We start from the raw sequence: 14,325 nt of genomic DNA, 5'->3' as shown, positions 1-14,325 counted from the left end.
AAATGACGAGGAAAGTGGATGCCATTGTGGTCCATGTACCCCAGGTGGCACCTCCAGGCTGCGGCCCAGGACGAGGCCAGTCGCTCCCAGCACCCGCTGCTAAGAAGCTGGCTCATGGCCAAGTCCAAGAAGGCGCCTCTGTTGGTGGACATAGCGTTCCATTTTATGGTTCACCAGTCGCGCTAGATTTGGTGTGGACAAACTATTCCAAAAAGAGCCAAAGTGGGTGCAGGTTTTCATTACAACCATTAAGAGGACACCTTTTCATCAATCTGGTGTCCACAAGTACAATCAATGAATTGCAGACAAGTGCTTCTCCAGTATGCCCACCCTTGAGTAAAATATTAGGTCAGGGGTGTCAGACAGGTCCTCAAAGGCCGCAGTGGGTGCAGGTTTTCGTTCCAACTGAACAAGAGGATATCTTTTGCAAGTGTAATCCGTTGATTAAAGTCAGGTGCTGCTTATTTTAGAAGACACCTCATTGGTTAAACTGTCGGCACTGGATCGGTTGGAACAAAGACCAGGACCCACTGCGGCTCTCTGCAAAATCGGTTCGACACCCCTGCCTTAGGTTATGTGTGCATTCTATGTATATGATGGTTGTTTTCTTGAGGTGTCCCGAGGTCTGGGTTGCTTGAAGAGTGGTTATTACAATAAAATTATAACGCTGAATATGGTCAAATTATTTTTTTTGCCAACTAAAATAAACAAATGACAAAATATGATACATTTAAACTGCAGTTAGACCACCCGAACACCACAAAGAACGAGCTATTTTTAGCATTATTTGATTTTTGACTGGAATTAAAAAATGGATAAAAATAAATAAATCCAATTGTGCTGGGTAATTGTTTGTTTTGCTGCCATGTTGTGTTCCTTGCCTGTCTTTAGCCGTCGTGGGGGCCACCCGCCTACACACAGATACACACACACATTCTTTAGTCATGGTGCCCGCCCCTCTGTAACACACTCTGATGACACGTGTCCGGCTCATCCCTAAGTTACCGTGCCGTGAAAAAGTATTTGCCCCCTTCCTGATTTCTGTACTTTTTTGCATATTAAGCATGCGCACACACACACACACACACACACACACAGGTCACCATCAAATCAATTTTCTTATGACACAGAGACAACCAAAGGAAAAAGAAAATGCAGTTTAAAAATGATGATTTTTTTTACCAACACAAAAAAAAATTACAAACTGGTCTTGCCGGCCCTCTGTGAAAAAGTAATTGCCCCCTTTGTTAAATCACACAATAACTGTGACTAATCGCAATTGTAGGAAAGCCGAGTTCAATTTCACAGGCCAAACCCACACCTGATTACCACCACGTGTTGAATCAAGAAAACACAAATAGAATGTGCCAGACAAAGTGAAGTAGGCTACAAGGTCAGAGCATCATGCCAGAGTTCCAAGGCAAAAACCACTGCTGTCCAAAACGAATATAAAAGCTCGTCTTTTGTTTGCCAAAAAACATCTTGATGATCCTCCACACTTTTGGAAGAACATTCTGTGGAGTGATGAGTCAAAATTTGAACTTATTGGAAGGTGTACGGCCCATTATATTTGGCGAAAAAAATGGCACAGCATTCCAGCAAAAGAACACAATACCAACAGAGAAGCATCGTGGTGGCAGTATGAGGGTCTGGAGCTGCTTTGCTACCTCAGGACCAGGAGGACTTGCTGTAATTGATGGAAGTTTGAATTCTGCTGTCTACCAGCAAATTTTGAAGGAGTTCTCGCGCTCAAACTCCAGCGCTCTTGTAGCATACAGTATGACAACAATCCAAAGCACACCGGCAAGTCCATCTCTGAATGGCTCAAAAAATAACAAAGTTAAAGTTTTGAAGTGATCAAGTCAAAGTCTGAATGTAAATCCTATTGAAATGCTGTGGTGTGATCTGAAACGGACTGTTCATGCAAGAAAACCCTCTAATATTGCAGAATTGAAACAATTCTGCACAAAAGAGTGGGCCACAATTCCTGCAAAGCGTTGTGAGACTCATCACAAATTAGCGTAAATGCTCTATTTCAGTTATTGCTGCCAAAGGTGGCACAAACAGGTTCAGGGGGCAATTATTTTCTCACACAGAGCCAGACAAGTTTGTAATTTTTTCTGCCTTGGTAAATAAAACCATCATTTAGCAACTGCATTTTGCATTTCCTTGGGTTGTCAGTGTCATACTAAAATTGGTTTGATGATCTGATATATTTGTGGGTGATAAATATGCAAAAAACACAGATATCAGGGGCCAAATACATTTTCAGGGCACTGTTTACACGAATCAATCATAACGAACTATCATAAATGTTCAGTATCTCACAAAATCTCTAATTTCTGCAATTTTTTAATTATATTTTCATGGGACCACACTGCAGAAATGACACTGTGATACAATGCAAAGTAGTCACTGTAGAGCTTGGATAATAACAAATAATTATTGTATTTTCAAAACAACTCAAAACACAGTACAGTGGTACCTCGAGATACGAGCTTAATTCGTTCCGGGACTGAGCGAGCGTGTATGTCGATTTACTCATAACTCAAATGAACGTTTCCCATAGAAATGAACTAAAAACAAATTAATTCGTTACAACCCTATGAAAAAACACCAAAAACAGGATTTTGGACTGGAAAAACATTTTTATTTGTTCTAATTCGCCGTCTATTAACAAAGTAGCAAATAACTAGTGGTTTAATAGTACTAAAATTAGACGGATTTCGAGGAGGGGAGAGAGAGACGGATAGAGAGAAGGGGAGGGGAGGGGGGGGGACTTTTGGACGGCAACGTGCTCGTAACATAACATGAACAAATTTAAATGAACTTGGATTACGATGCAGACACACTCACCTATCATCCCTGAAATAGAATATCAGCCACCAAAACCACTGAACACAGTCGCAGTCGCAAGTTCAGAAACTGGTGTCTGGTCTTAAAAGCTCCAAAACAAAAGATGCGTTTATATGGATGTAGCATTTCTGAAATTCCACAAAGAATCTCTCATAGTTTCATTAACCATTATTGTAAACAAATCCATAAACAGGAGTCTCTTCCCTGAACCCAAGAAGTTCTCAGTCATAACACCGTTCCTTAAATCAGCCTGCAAAACAAGAAAGTATTGGACAGAAAACCAAAAACGCAACACCCTAACTCACCTCACTCCCTCACTCCCTCACTCACCTCCCTCACTCACCTCCCTCACTCACCTCCCTCACTCACCTCCCTCACTCACCTCCCTCACTCACCTCCCTCACTCACCTCACTCACTCACTCACTCACTCACTCACTCACTCACTCACCTCACTCACCTCACTCACCTCACTCACCTCACTCACCTCACTCACCTCACTCACCTCACTCACCTCACTCACCTCACTCACCTCACTCACTCACCTCACTCACCTCACTCACTCACCTCACTCACCTCACTCACCTCACTCACCTCACTCACCTCACTCACCTCACTCACCTCACTCACCTCACTCACCTCACTCACTCACCTCACTCAACTCACTCACTCACCTCACTCAACTCACTCACTCACTCACCTCACTCACTCACCTCCCTCACTCACCCACCTCACTCCCTCACTCCCTCACTCACCTCACTCCCTCACTCACCTCACTCCCTCACTCACCTCACTCCCTCACTGCCTCACTCACCTCACTCCCTCACTCCCCTCACTCACCTCACTCACCTACCTCCCTCACTCACCTACCTCCCTCACTCACCTACCTCCCTCACTCACCTACCTCCCTCACTCACCTACCTCCCTCACTCACCTACCTCACTCCCTCACTCACCTCACTCCCTCACTCACCTCACTCACCTCACTCCCTCACTCACCACTCCCTCACTCACCTCACTCCCTCACTCACCTCACTCCCTCACTCCCCTCACTCCCTCACTCACCTACCTCCCTCACTCACCTACCTCCCTCACTCACCTACCTCACTCCCTCACTCACCTCACTCCCTCACTCACCTCACTCACCTCACTCACCTCACTCACCTCACTCACCTCACTCACCTCACTCACTCACTCACCTCACTCACTCACCTCACTCACTCACCTCACTCACTCACCTCACTCACTCACCTCACTCACTCACCTCACTCACTCACCTCACTCACTCACCTCACTCACTCACCTCACTCACTCACCTCACTCACTCACCTCACTCACTCACCTCACTCACTCACCTCACTCACTCACCTCACTCACTCACTCACCTCACTCACTCACCTCACTCACTCACCTCACTCACTCACCTCACTCACTCACCTCACTCACTCACCTCACTCACTCACCCACCTCACTCACTCACCCACTCCACCTCACCCACTCCACCTCACTCACTCACTCCACCTCACTCACTCACTCCACCTCACTCACTCACTCCACCTCACTCACTCACTCCACCTCACTCACTCACTCCACCTCACTCACTCACTCCACCTCACTCACTCACTCCACCTCACTCACTCACTCCACCTCACTCACTCACTCCACCTCACTCACTCACTCCACCTCACTCACTCCACCTCACTCACTCCACCTCTCACTCCACCTCACTCACTCCACCTCACTCACCACTCCCTCACTCACCTCACTCACCTCACTCACCACTCCCTCACCACTCCCTCACTCACCTCACTCCCTCACTCACCTCACTCCCTCACTCACCTCACTCCCTCACTCCCTCACTCCCTCACTCCCTCACTCCCTCACTCCCTCACTCCCTCACTCCCTCACTCCCTCACTCACCTACCTCCCTCACTCACCTACCTCCCTCACTCACCTACCTCCCTCACTCACCTACCTCCCTCACTCACCTACCTCACTCACTCACCTACCTCACTCACTCACCTACCTCACTCACCTCACTCCCTCACTCACCTCACTCCCTCACTCACCTCACTCCCTCACTCACCTCACTCCCTCACTCACCTCACTCCCTCACTCACCTCACCCCACTCACCTCACTCACTCCCCTCACTCACTCCACTCACTCCCTCACTCACCTCACTCCCTCACTCACCTCACTCCCTCACTCACCTCACCCCACTCACCTCACTCACTCCCCTCACTCACTCCACTCACTCACTCACTCCACTCACTCACTCACTCCACTCACTCACCCCACTCACTCACCCCACTCACTCCACTCACCCCACTCACTCACCCCACTCACTCACTCCACTCACTCACCCCACTCCACTCACTCACCCCACTCCACTCACTCACCCCACTCCACTCACTCACCCCACTCACTCACTCCACTCACTCACTCCACTCACTCACTCCACTCACTCACTCCACTCACTCACTCCACTCACTCACTCCACTCACTCACTCCACTCACTCACTCCACTCACTCACTCCACTCCCTCACTCCACTCCCTCACTCCACTCCCTCACTCCACTCCCTCACTCCACTCCCTCACTCCACTCCCTCACTCCACTCCCTCACTCACTCCACCTCACTCACTCCACCTCACTCACTCCACCTCACTCACTCCACCTCACTCACTCCACCTCACTCACTCCACCTCACTCACTCCACCTCACTCACTCCACCTCACTCACTCCACCTCACTCACTCCACCTCACTCACTCCACCTCACTCACTCCACCTCACTCACTCCACCTCACTCACTCCACCTCACTCACTCCACCTCACTCACTCCACCTCACTCACTCCACCTCACTCACTCCACCTCACTCACCACCTCACCCACTCCACCTCACCCACTCCACCTCACCCACTCCACCTCACCCACTCCACCTCACCCACTCCACCTCACTCACCTCACTCCCCACTCCCTCCACCTCACTCACTCCACCTCACTCACCTCACTCCCCACTCCCTCACTCACCTCACTCACCTCACTCCCCACTCCCTCACTCCCCACTCCCTCACTCACCTCACTCCCTCACTCCCTCACTCACCACTCCCTCACTCCCCTCACTCCCCTCACTCCCTCACTCACCTCACCTCCCTCCCTCACTCCACCTCACTCCCCTCACTCACCTCACTCCCTCACTCACCTCACTCCCTCACTCCACCTCACTCACTCACTCCACCTCACTCACTCACTCCACCTCACTCACTCACTCCACCTCACTCACTCACTCCACCTCACTCACTCACTCCACCTCACTCACTCACTCCACCTCACTCACTCCCTCCACCTCACTCACTCCCTCCACCTCACTCCCTCCACCTCACTCCCTCACTCCACCTCACTCACCCCACTCACTCCACCTCACTCACTCCACCTCACTCACTCCACCTCACTCACTCCACCTCACTCACTCCACCTCACTCACTCCACCTCACTCACTCCACCTCACTCACTCCACCTCACTCACTCCACCTCACTCACTCCACCTCACTCACTCCACCTCACTCCCTCACTCATTCACCTCACTCCCTCACTCACCTCACTCCCTCACTCACCTCACTCACCTCACTCCCTCACTCACCTCACTCACCTCACTCCCTCACTCACCACTCCCTCACTCCCCTCACTCACCTCACTCCCCTCACTCACCTCACTCCCTCACTCACCTCCCTCACTCACCTCCCTCCCTCACTCACCCCACTCACTCACCCCACTCACCTCACCCACTCACTCACCTCACTCACCTCACTCACTCGCCTCACTCACTCGCCTCACTCACTCGCCTCACTCACTCGCCTCACTCACTCGCCTCACTCACTCGCCTCACTCACCTGCCTCATCTCCGGAGACCAGTGCAGAGTCCACATCACTGCAGACCCTGCACCGATCCCCCTGTCGATCTCCCGTTCCATTCCTCCCTCACTCGTGAACAAGACCACAAAGTACTTAAACTCCTCCACCTGGGGAAGGACCTGATCCCTGACCCAGAGGGGGCACGACACCTTTTTCCGACTGTGGACCATGGTCTGATTTGGAGGTGCTGATTCTCATCCTAACCACTTCACTCGGTTGCAAATCGTTCCAGCAAGAGTTGGAGTTCACGGCCTGATAAAGCCAACAGAACCACTTCACCTGCAAAAAGCAGGGATGGAATACTGAGGCCACCAAACCGGAACCCCTCAACGCAATGGCTGCGCCTAGATATTCTGTCCATAAAATTGATGAACAGAATCGGTGACATAGGGCAGCCCTGGCGTAGCCCAACCCCCACTGGAAACGGATCTGAATTACTGCCAGCTACGCAGAGCAGACTCCGGCACCGGTCATAAAGGGACCAGACCCCGCGTAACAGGGGTTTCGGAACCCCATACTCCCGGATTACCTCCTACATGACTGCCCAGGGGACACGGTTGAAAGCCTTCTCCAAGTCCACTAAGCCCATGTAGACTGGTTGGGCGAAATCCCATTAATCTGCCAATCCTGAGGCAGTGTCCCTGATGTCCACGGGATGTTGCAGAGGCGTGTCAATCAAGACATCCAGAGCCTTTAGAAACTCCGGGCAGATCTCATCCACCCCCAGGGCCTTGCCGCCAAGGAGCTTTTTAACCACCTCGGCGACTTCAACCCGTGATGAGAGTCCGCCCCAGAGTCCCCCGGCTCTGCTTCCTCATGGAAAGGCGTGTCGTGGAATTGAGGAGGTCTTCAAAGTATTCGGCCCACCAATTCACAACATCCCGAGTTGAGGTCAGCAACGCCCCATCCCCACTATAGACTGTGGTGATGATGAAGAGTGGCAAAATAGGTGATGTCACCTGCGTGTTCGTCCAGTGGTCAGAGTTCAATAATGGAAACAGAGGCAGAAATGTGACAGCAACTTGTTTAGTTTAATAAACAGCACTATTTGACCGTCAATGGATACAAACGAAATGACTGTTATCCCATTGAGAGTCCAGATGGGAAGAAGATGCGAGCTTATGTATGGGAGGCTCAGGGTTATCTTCATACTGACTCAAACCTGTAGACAGCTGGGGAGCAGCTGATGCTGTGGTCATCGGCAGTTTTGCTGATGGTGATGCACGCTGGGCAGAGTTCTGTACGCCAAGTTTTTTTACGGTACTTACTTGAACCGAACTTTCTTATGTCTTCAAATGCACCCTTGAATGGCGCACTGCTTCCCCGTTCTGAGACGCCAGATGGTGGACCAAAATTTCACCGAATTCCTCCCATGCCCGGCCGGGTTTTTGCCTTGGAGATGGCCAGAGCTGCGTGCCGCTTGGCCACCCAATACCCGTCAGCTGCTTCCGGAGTCCCGTGGGCCAAAAGGGCCCGATAGTACTCTTTTTACAGCCTGACGGCATCCCTCACCGCCGGCGTCCACCAGCGTGTTCTGGGATTGCCCTAACGACAGGCACCGACCACCTTGCAGCCACAATTCCGGTCTGCCGCTTCAGCAATAGAAGCATGGAACATGGTCCACCCGGACTCAATGGCCCCAGCCTCTCCTTGATCATGGGAAAAACCCTGTCGGAGGCGGGAATTGAAACTCCTGACAGGGGACTCCGCCAGGCGTTCCCAGCAGACCCTCACAAAATGTTTGGGTCTCCCGGGCCGCACAGGCATCCGTCCTCACCATCGGAACCAACTCGCCACCAGGTGATCGGTTGACAGCTCCGATCCTCTCTTTACCCGAGTGTCCAAGACATGCAGCCGCGGTCCGATGACACGACCCCAAAGTTGATCATCGAACTGCGGCCAAGGATGTCCTGGTGCCAAGTGCACATATGGACACCCTTATGCTTGAACAGTGTTCATTATTGTCAATCCACGACGAGTGCAGAAACCCAACAATAGAACACTACTCGGTTTCCGATCAGGTGGGCCTTTCTTCCCAATCACTCCCCTCCAGGTCTCACTGTCATTGCGCACGTGAGCATTGAGGTCCCCCAGCAGAACAAGAGTCCCCCGAAGGAGCACTCTCCAGCACACCCTCCAGGGACTGGACGGCTGTGTAATCTGAACTGCGGTTTGGTGCATACGCACAAACAACATTGAGGTCCCTTCCCCCCACCCTAAGACGGAGGGATGCTACCCTCTCGTCCACCGGGGTAAACCGCAACTAATAGGCACTGAGCCGGGGGCAACGAGTGTGCCCACACCCGCTCGTCGCCTCTCACCGTGGGCAACTCCAGAGTAGAAGAGTGTCCAACCACCCTTGAGAGGAGTGGTACCAATCTCCAAGGATCACTGGGAGACACAAACCCCGCCACCACGAATAAGGTGATCATTCGCATTATATTTTTTATTTTTCTTGAACTCCCCTCTCAGCTTTTCACACTGGCATCCTGTCATAATGAACGTCAGGTATTGTTTGTTGTTGCGTCCATAGACTCAGCGAGTGGTGCGAGTTGGCGCTGAACATCTCCAAAAAAACATGGAACTCATCCTGGACTTCAGACGGAACAAGCCCACTTCATTCCGCTGACCTCTCTTGGACTACTTATTTATTGATTTGTCTGTTATTTGTGCACTCTGTGGTGAAAGCTTTAAATCTCATTATATTTGTATAATGACAATAAAAGCATTCAATTCAATTCCTCTATATATAAATAGTGTGTCGGTAAGAAATGGACCCCGACAGTCAAGCGGTCAGGGTCATAAAGTACCTGTATCCATCCCATTCTTATGAAAAACCAATAGAATATATTTTGGAAAAATAAGAATGAAATAAGTGTAATACTATGAAGAAAAAAGTGATTATGTGCAAATTTATAATATTATAAAAAGGTTCATAAATTCAACGAACCTGGATGGGAAAGACTGTTGCATCTCGGACCAGGAATGGTGTCACCTTAAAAGCTTTACTGAGAACAGCAGCCTGATACACAGCACCCATGGAGGCTGCCTCATCCGCATTAATGTTTTTTCCCAACTCCTCTCTGAGGGTAATGAAAAATGTTAGATGTTAGAACTTACTGTATTTACTCTCATAAGCTTCTTGCGTGTATAAGCCGCACCCTTAAAATTGTCTTAAAATTGTTGAATTTTACAATTTCTAGCATATAAGTCGCCCCTTGATAAACAATTTTGAGCTCCATATTCATGGTTTTAATAGGGAGTACAAATGTGTTACTTAGAAGGGAAAATCTTGATAAAAATCATGGCTTGTATGTATTTCTGAGATACTGTATGAATCAAAAGCACATTATTAGGGACAATATCATAAGGAAGTTAATATGCCTGTCTTTGTAAATGCAAAATATCAAATTATTCAATTTGAGGAAAAGAAATAAGTCTATCTTGATGAGAACCTGATGCTTTCTAGTTACAGAAATTACAATTTTCTTACCAGAAGTTTAAGATGTTGTGGCGGCTAAATTGCTTCCAATGTCGAAATATCTCAATTTTGTTTTATTTCATAATAAAAAATGTACAATCATTTCCCTTCAAAAAGGAAGTCACATAAGCACAACCAGGAACTGTGTCCATAGCGGTATAGTGTTCACCAAGTCTCTGTGTGCAATACTAAAAGCATGGGATACACATTCCGCAGGTATCAAGGCTGATATTTTAACGATCGACAGCAAGATTTTCGTTCAGCGTTAACAACTATTGGGATGTGCTGACATGGTAAAAGCTATGAACACAGGGTACTCGCGTCTGGCCAGCTAGAGCATGTTTATCTAAGTAAGACGGCAGCGCCCCAGGTAAAATGGTGGCGCCCTGAGCGAGTAGTGACAGGCACAGGTGAGTTTTTTTCACGTTTTATGCAAGATACAGATGATTTTTTTCTTGAATTTCATTCAAAAAGGTCAAAATAAATTTTATTTGACGTGTTATGTTTATCTTTTCTCAATTTTGAAATACCGTATTTACTCGCATATATCCGCTGGAAAATTTGCGGTGCTCTCTACTACTCGGACTACAACTATAGGACCCCAAGCTTTACGCCTAGGTGCCTGAATGAAAAGAAAGATGTAACCTGCCTTTTAATGAAAACAACAGAAAACATAGGAAATTTATAACAATCAAAGTGGAATTTAGTTTTATTTCAAAATCAAGTCTACTTGCGTCTGGCCAGTCAACGCACGTTTAACTAGGTTTATACGTCAGCGCCCTAGGTAAGATGGCTGAATGGACCTAGGTAAGATGGATGTGTCCTGAGCGAGCAGTGATGGGAACTTGAGTTGTTATCGTAATGGCGGTTTACATCCCACCGGATGCTAACGTTAGCACGGCACTTAGCCTCCTGCTAGCAGGTATAAACAAACAGCAGCTTGACCACCCCGATGGAGTCTTTATTGTCGCTGGTGACTTCAATAAAGCATGTTTAAAGACTGTTCTGCCTAAGTTTATCCAGTACGTGAAGTGTCATACCAGGGGAGATAAAACTCTAGACCATGTTTATTCTAATATCAAACATGCTTATAGAGCTACACCCCTCCCTCACCTAGCTGGATCAGACCATCTCTGCCTGTCCCTCACCCCGGCATACACCTCACTCCGGAGGCTAACAAGGCCACAAATAAAGATAATAAAAACATGGCCTGAGGACACCTTTTCTCAGCTGCAGGACTGTTTTTCTCGCACCATTTGGGAACTTTTTGAACACCACAACCTCCAGGACTACACGGACACTGTACTTTCCTACATCAAAAACTGCACAGACAACGTCACTGTTAATAAACGGATACAGGTTTTTCCTAACCAAAAACCCTGGATGACCAGCTGACTGGTGTTTTCACAAAGATCTTCAATTGTTCCCTGCAACAATCCATCATCCCATCCTGCCTGAAATCTGCCACCATTATCCGTCCCTAAAAAGACAACCATTGATAGCCTGAATGATTATAGGCCTGTTGCACTTACGCCTGTGATCATGAAGTGCTTTGAAAAGTTGGTCGCCCGCCATATCAGGGATACAATCCCTCCCTCAGTTGACCCTCACCAGTTTGCCTATAGAGCAAATAGGTCCACTGAGGACGCCATCGCCGTAGCTCTACACACAGCACTGAGCCACCTGGAGCACCATGGAAACTACGAGAGGATGCTTTTCATTGACTATAGCTCAGCCTTCAACACTATAATACCGGACATTCTGGCTGAAAAACTCTCCCACCTCCTCTTCCATCTGCTACTGGATTAAGAACTTCTTAACCAACCATCGACAAACTGTTAGAATTGGTTCCCACCTCTCTTCCTCCATTACACTGAGCACTGGTTCCCCTCAAGGCTGTGTACCGAGTCCTCTTCTGTACTCCCTGTACACATACGACTGTACACCGACCCACCAGTCTAACTCCATCATCAAATTTGCCGATGACACCACTGTGGTGGACTCATCTCAGGAGGGGATGAGTCGGCCTACAGAGATGTCAACAAACTGTCTTCGTGGTGTTTGGTGAACAATCTCACACTAAACACCAAGAAAACTAAATAAATAATCCTGCAATTTCGCAAACGCAGCACAGGGAGACAACAGTTGGAACCTTCACGAGGTGTCTCCCGAGAGGCCGCCCGCCGCGGCCTGCGAATCCAACACAACCACCCAGAGCTGCCACCCAGGAACATGGCGCCCTATGTTTTTCATCCAGCCGGAGATGTCCGCCCTGCCCCACACCTCCGGTTACTCCTCCTAAGGGCAGGCGACGTCGAGGAGAACCCGGGACCTTCCTGCCCGGGATGCTCTAAGACGATCCGTCGTGACTTCACCCCACTGGTCTGCAACGCTTGCCGACGAAATTTCCACAGGACCTGTAGCGGCCTGACCCGAACCCAGATAAAGAGTCATCAAGGCTTTCTCTGCGGATCCTGTTCCGGAAATGCCGTCGTGCCGTCACTTCCGCGCACAGCCTACGTGGGACCGAAAGAAAAATGCTGTGTCTGCAAAATCTCCTTCTCCCCTACCATCTCCCCCATCCCCTGCTCGAACTGCCCCAACAAATCCCACCGCTCTTGCTCTGGACTACCTCGCTCCCGAACTAATGCAAACTGGCTATGCCCGACCTGCTCACCACCCCTGACACAACAATCCTCCACACACCAAACAGCCATAACAATACACCAACCTATAAACGCAAACTGCCCCACCTGTAATAACAAATTAATCGTTTCACGCTCTCCCCTGACATGTAGATCCTGCAAACGTGGATTCCACCTCAAATGCGCCCCTGAAACCAGACGCGCTTTAACCATACTTCGCAGGAACAATAACTGGTTCTGCCAGAGCTGTCTGAACCTGAAACCCTCCCACCCTCAACAACCCACAGATAGGATTGCCGATCTACCGGAGGCACGGAAAGCCGGTCTCACCATCCTTCAATGGAACTGTGACTACCTGGCGACCAAGACTACCGAACTGAAAGAGGTGACGGCACGTCTAAAAATTGACATCCTCCTCCTCCAGGAAACAAAACTGGGACTCGAAGACCCGACGCCTCAGCTCGACGGTTATAACGTGATTCGCCAAGACCGTGAGGGCTCAGGCACAAAACAGCGACGAGGCGGGGGTCTCCTTGTCTACCTGAGATGCGGCATCCCCTACTCCATCCTTCCAGCGTCCCCATCAGGCCCCCTCGAACTCCAGCATATCCACATTCCCATCGCCCGCAGGCGGCACCTCTCACTGGTCAACGCCTACATCCCCCCGGCGACATCGGATTATTGTCCTGCCCCCCAAGATTTCTCCTGGTTAAACTGGCTCCCCACGGAGCATGGCCTGATCTGCGGGGATTTCATCGCGCACCACCCGACCTGGGATATACTTGCCAAGATAGATCCCAGGGGTAACGCAATCCATCAATAGGTCGATGACCATGACCTAACTCTCCTTAATGACGGCGTGTGGACACGGACTGCCAGATACCAACAATGAGGAGGCATGAGTGCCCCCGACCTAACGATCGCTCACCCCACCACGGCCGAACATCTGCAATGGGAACCCATCGACGAGATGACCTCCGACCACAGACCGATTCTGATTAGGTGGAACCGTGCTCTCCGTGTCGAATGCCAACAAAGAAGAGTACGACCCAACTTCTCGAAAGCTGACTGGAAGAGGTATCGTACCATCCTCATGGATCGCCTACCCGTAATCTCTGCAGCAGCCACAGCCCCGGAAAAACTCTCCCTCTTAGTGCAACACATGAAAGAGGCAGCAGCACTTACAATACCGGTCAAAGTTATCCGCCAGAAGGACCTCCCATGGTTGACACAGGACCTGAAGGACCTCATCCGCGAAAGGAATCGACTACGTCGAGACCTCCAACAAAATAGGAAAGAATGGATAGCACTCTGTCAACAGATCAAACAAAAAACCACTGAAGCGAAAAGAAACGCATGGCGCTTACACCTCGCCAAGATCGCCGAGACAAGATCTACAGGACAAGCCTGGTCCTTAGTAAAATCCCTCTCC

At 49.5% G+C, this 14,325-nt stretch overlaps 1 protein-coding gene across 2 annotated transcripts in view; it reads right to left on the bottom strand.

Moving 5' to 3' along the window:
• The window catches only part of hyou1 (hypoxia up-regulated 1), a 99,093-nt gene that overhangs the window by 44,799 nt on the left and 39,969 nt on the right, over window positions 1-14,325 (bottom strand). For both annotated transcript variants that reach the window (XM_077593249.1, XM_077593250.1), the window contains exon 13: window positions 9,718-9,850. In XM_077593249.1, coding sequence (XP_077449375.1) covers window positions 9,718-9,850 — 133 coding nt within the window. The remainder of the gene's footprint in view (window positions 1-9,717; window positions 9,851-14,325) is intronic.

The sequence above is a fragment of the Stigmatopora argus genome, chromosome 22, assembly GCF_051989625.1.
Source record: "Stigmatopora argus isolate UIUO_Sarg chromosome 22, RoL_Sarg_1.0, whole genome shotgun sequence".
NCBI classification, from domain to species: Eukaryota; Metazoa; Chordata; class Actinopteri; order Syngnathiformes; family Syngnathidae; genus Stigmatopora; species Stigmatopora argus.
This window is presented reverse-complemented; position numbering and strand designations above follow the sequence as displayed.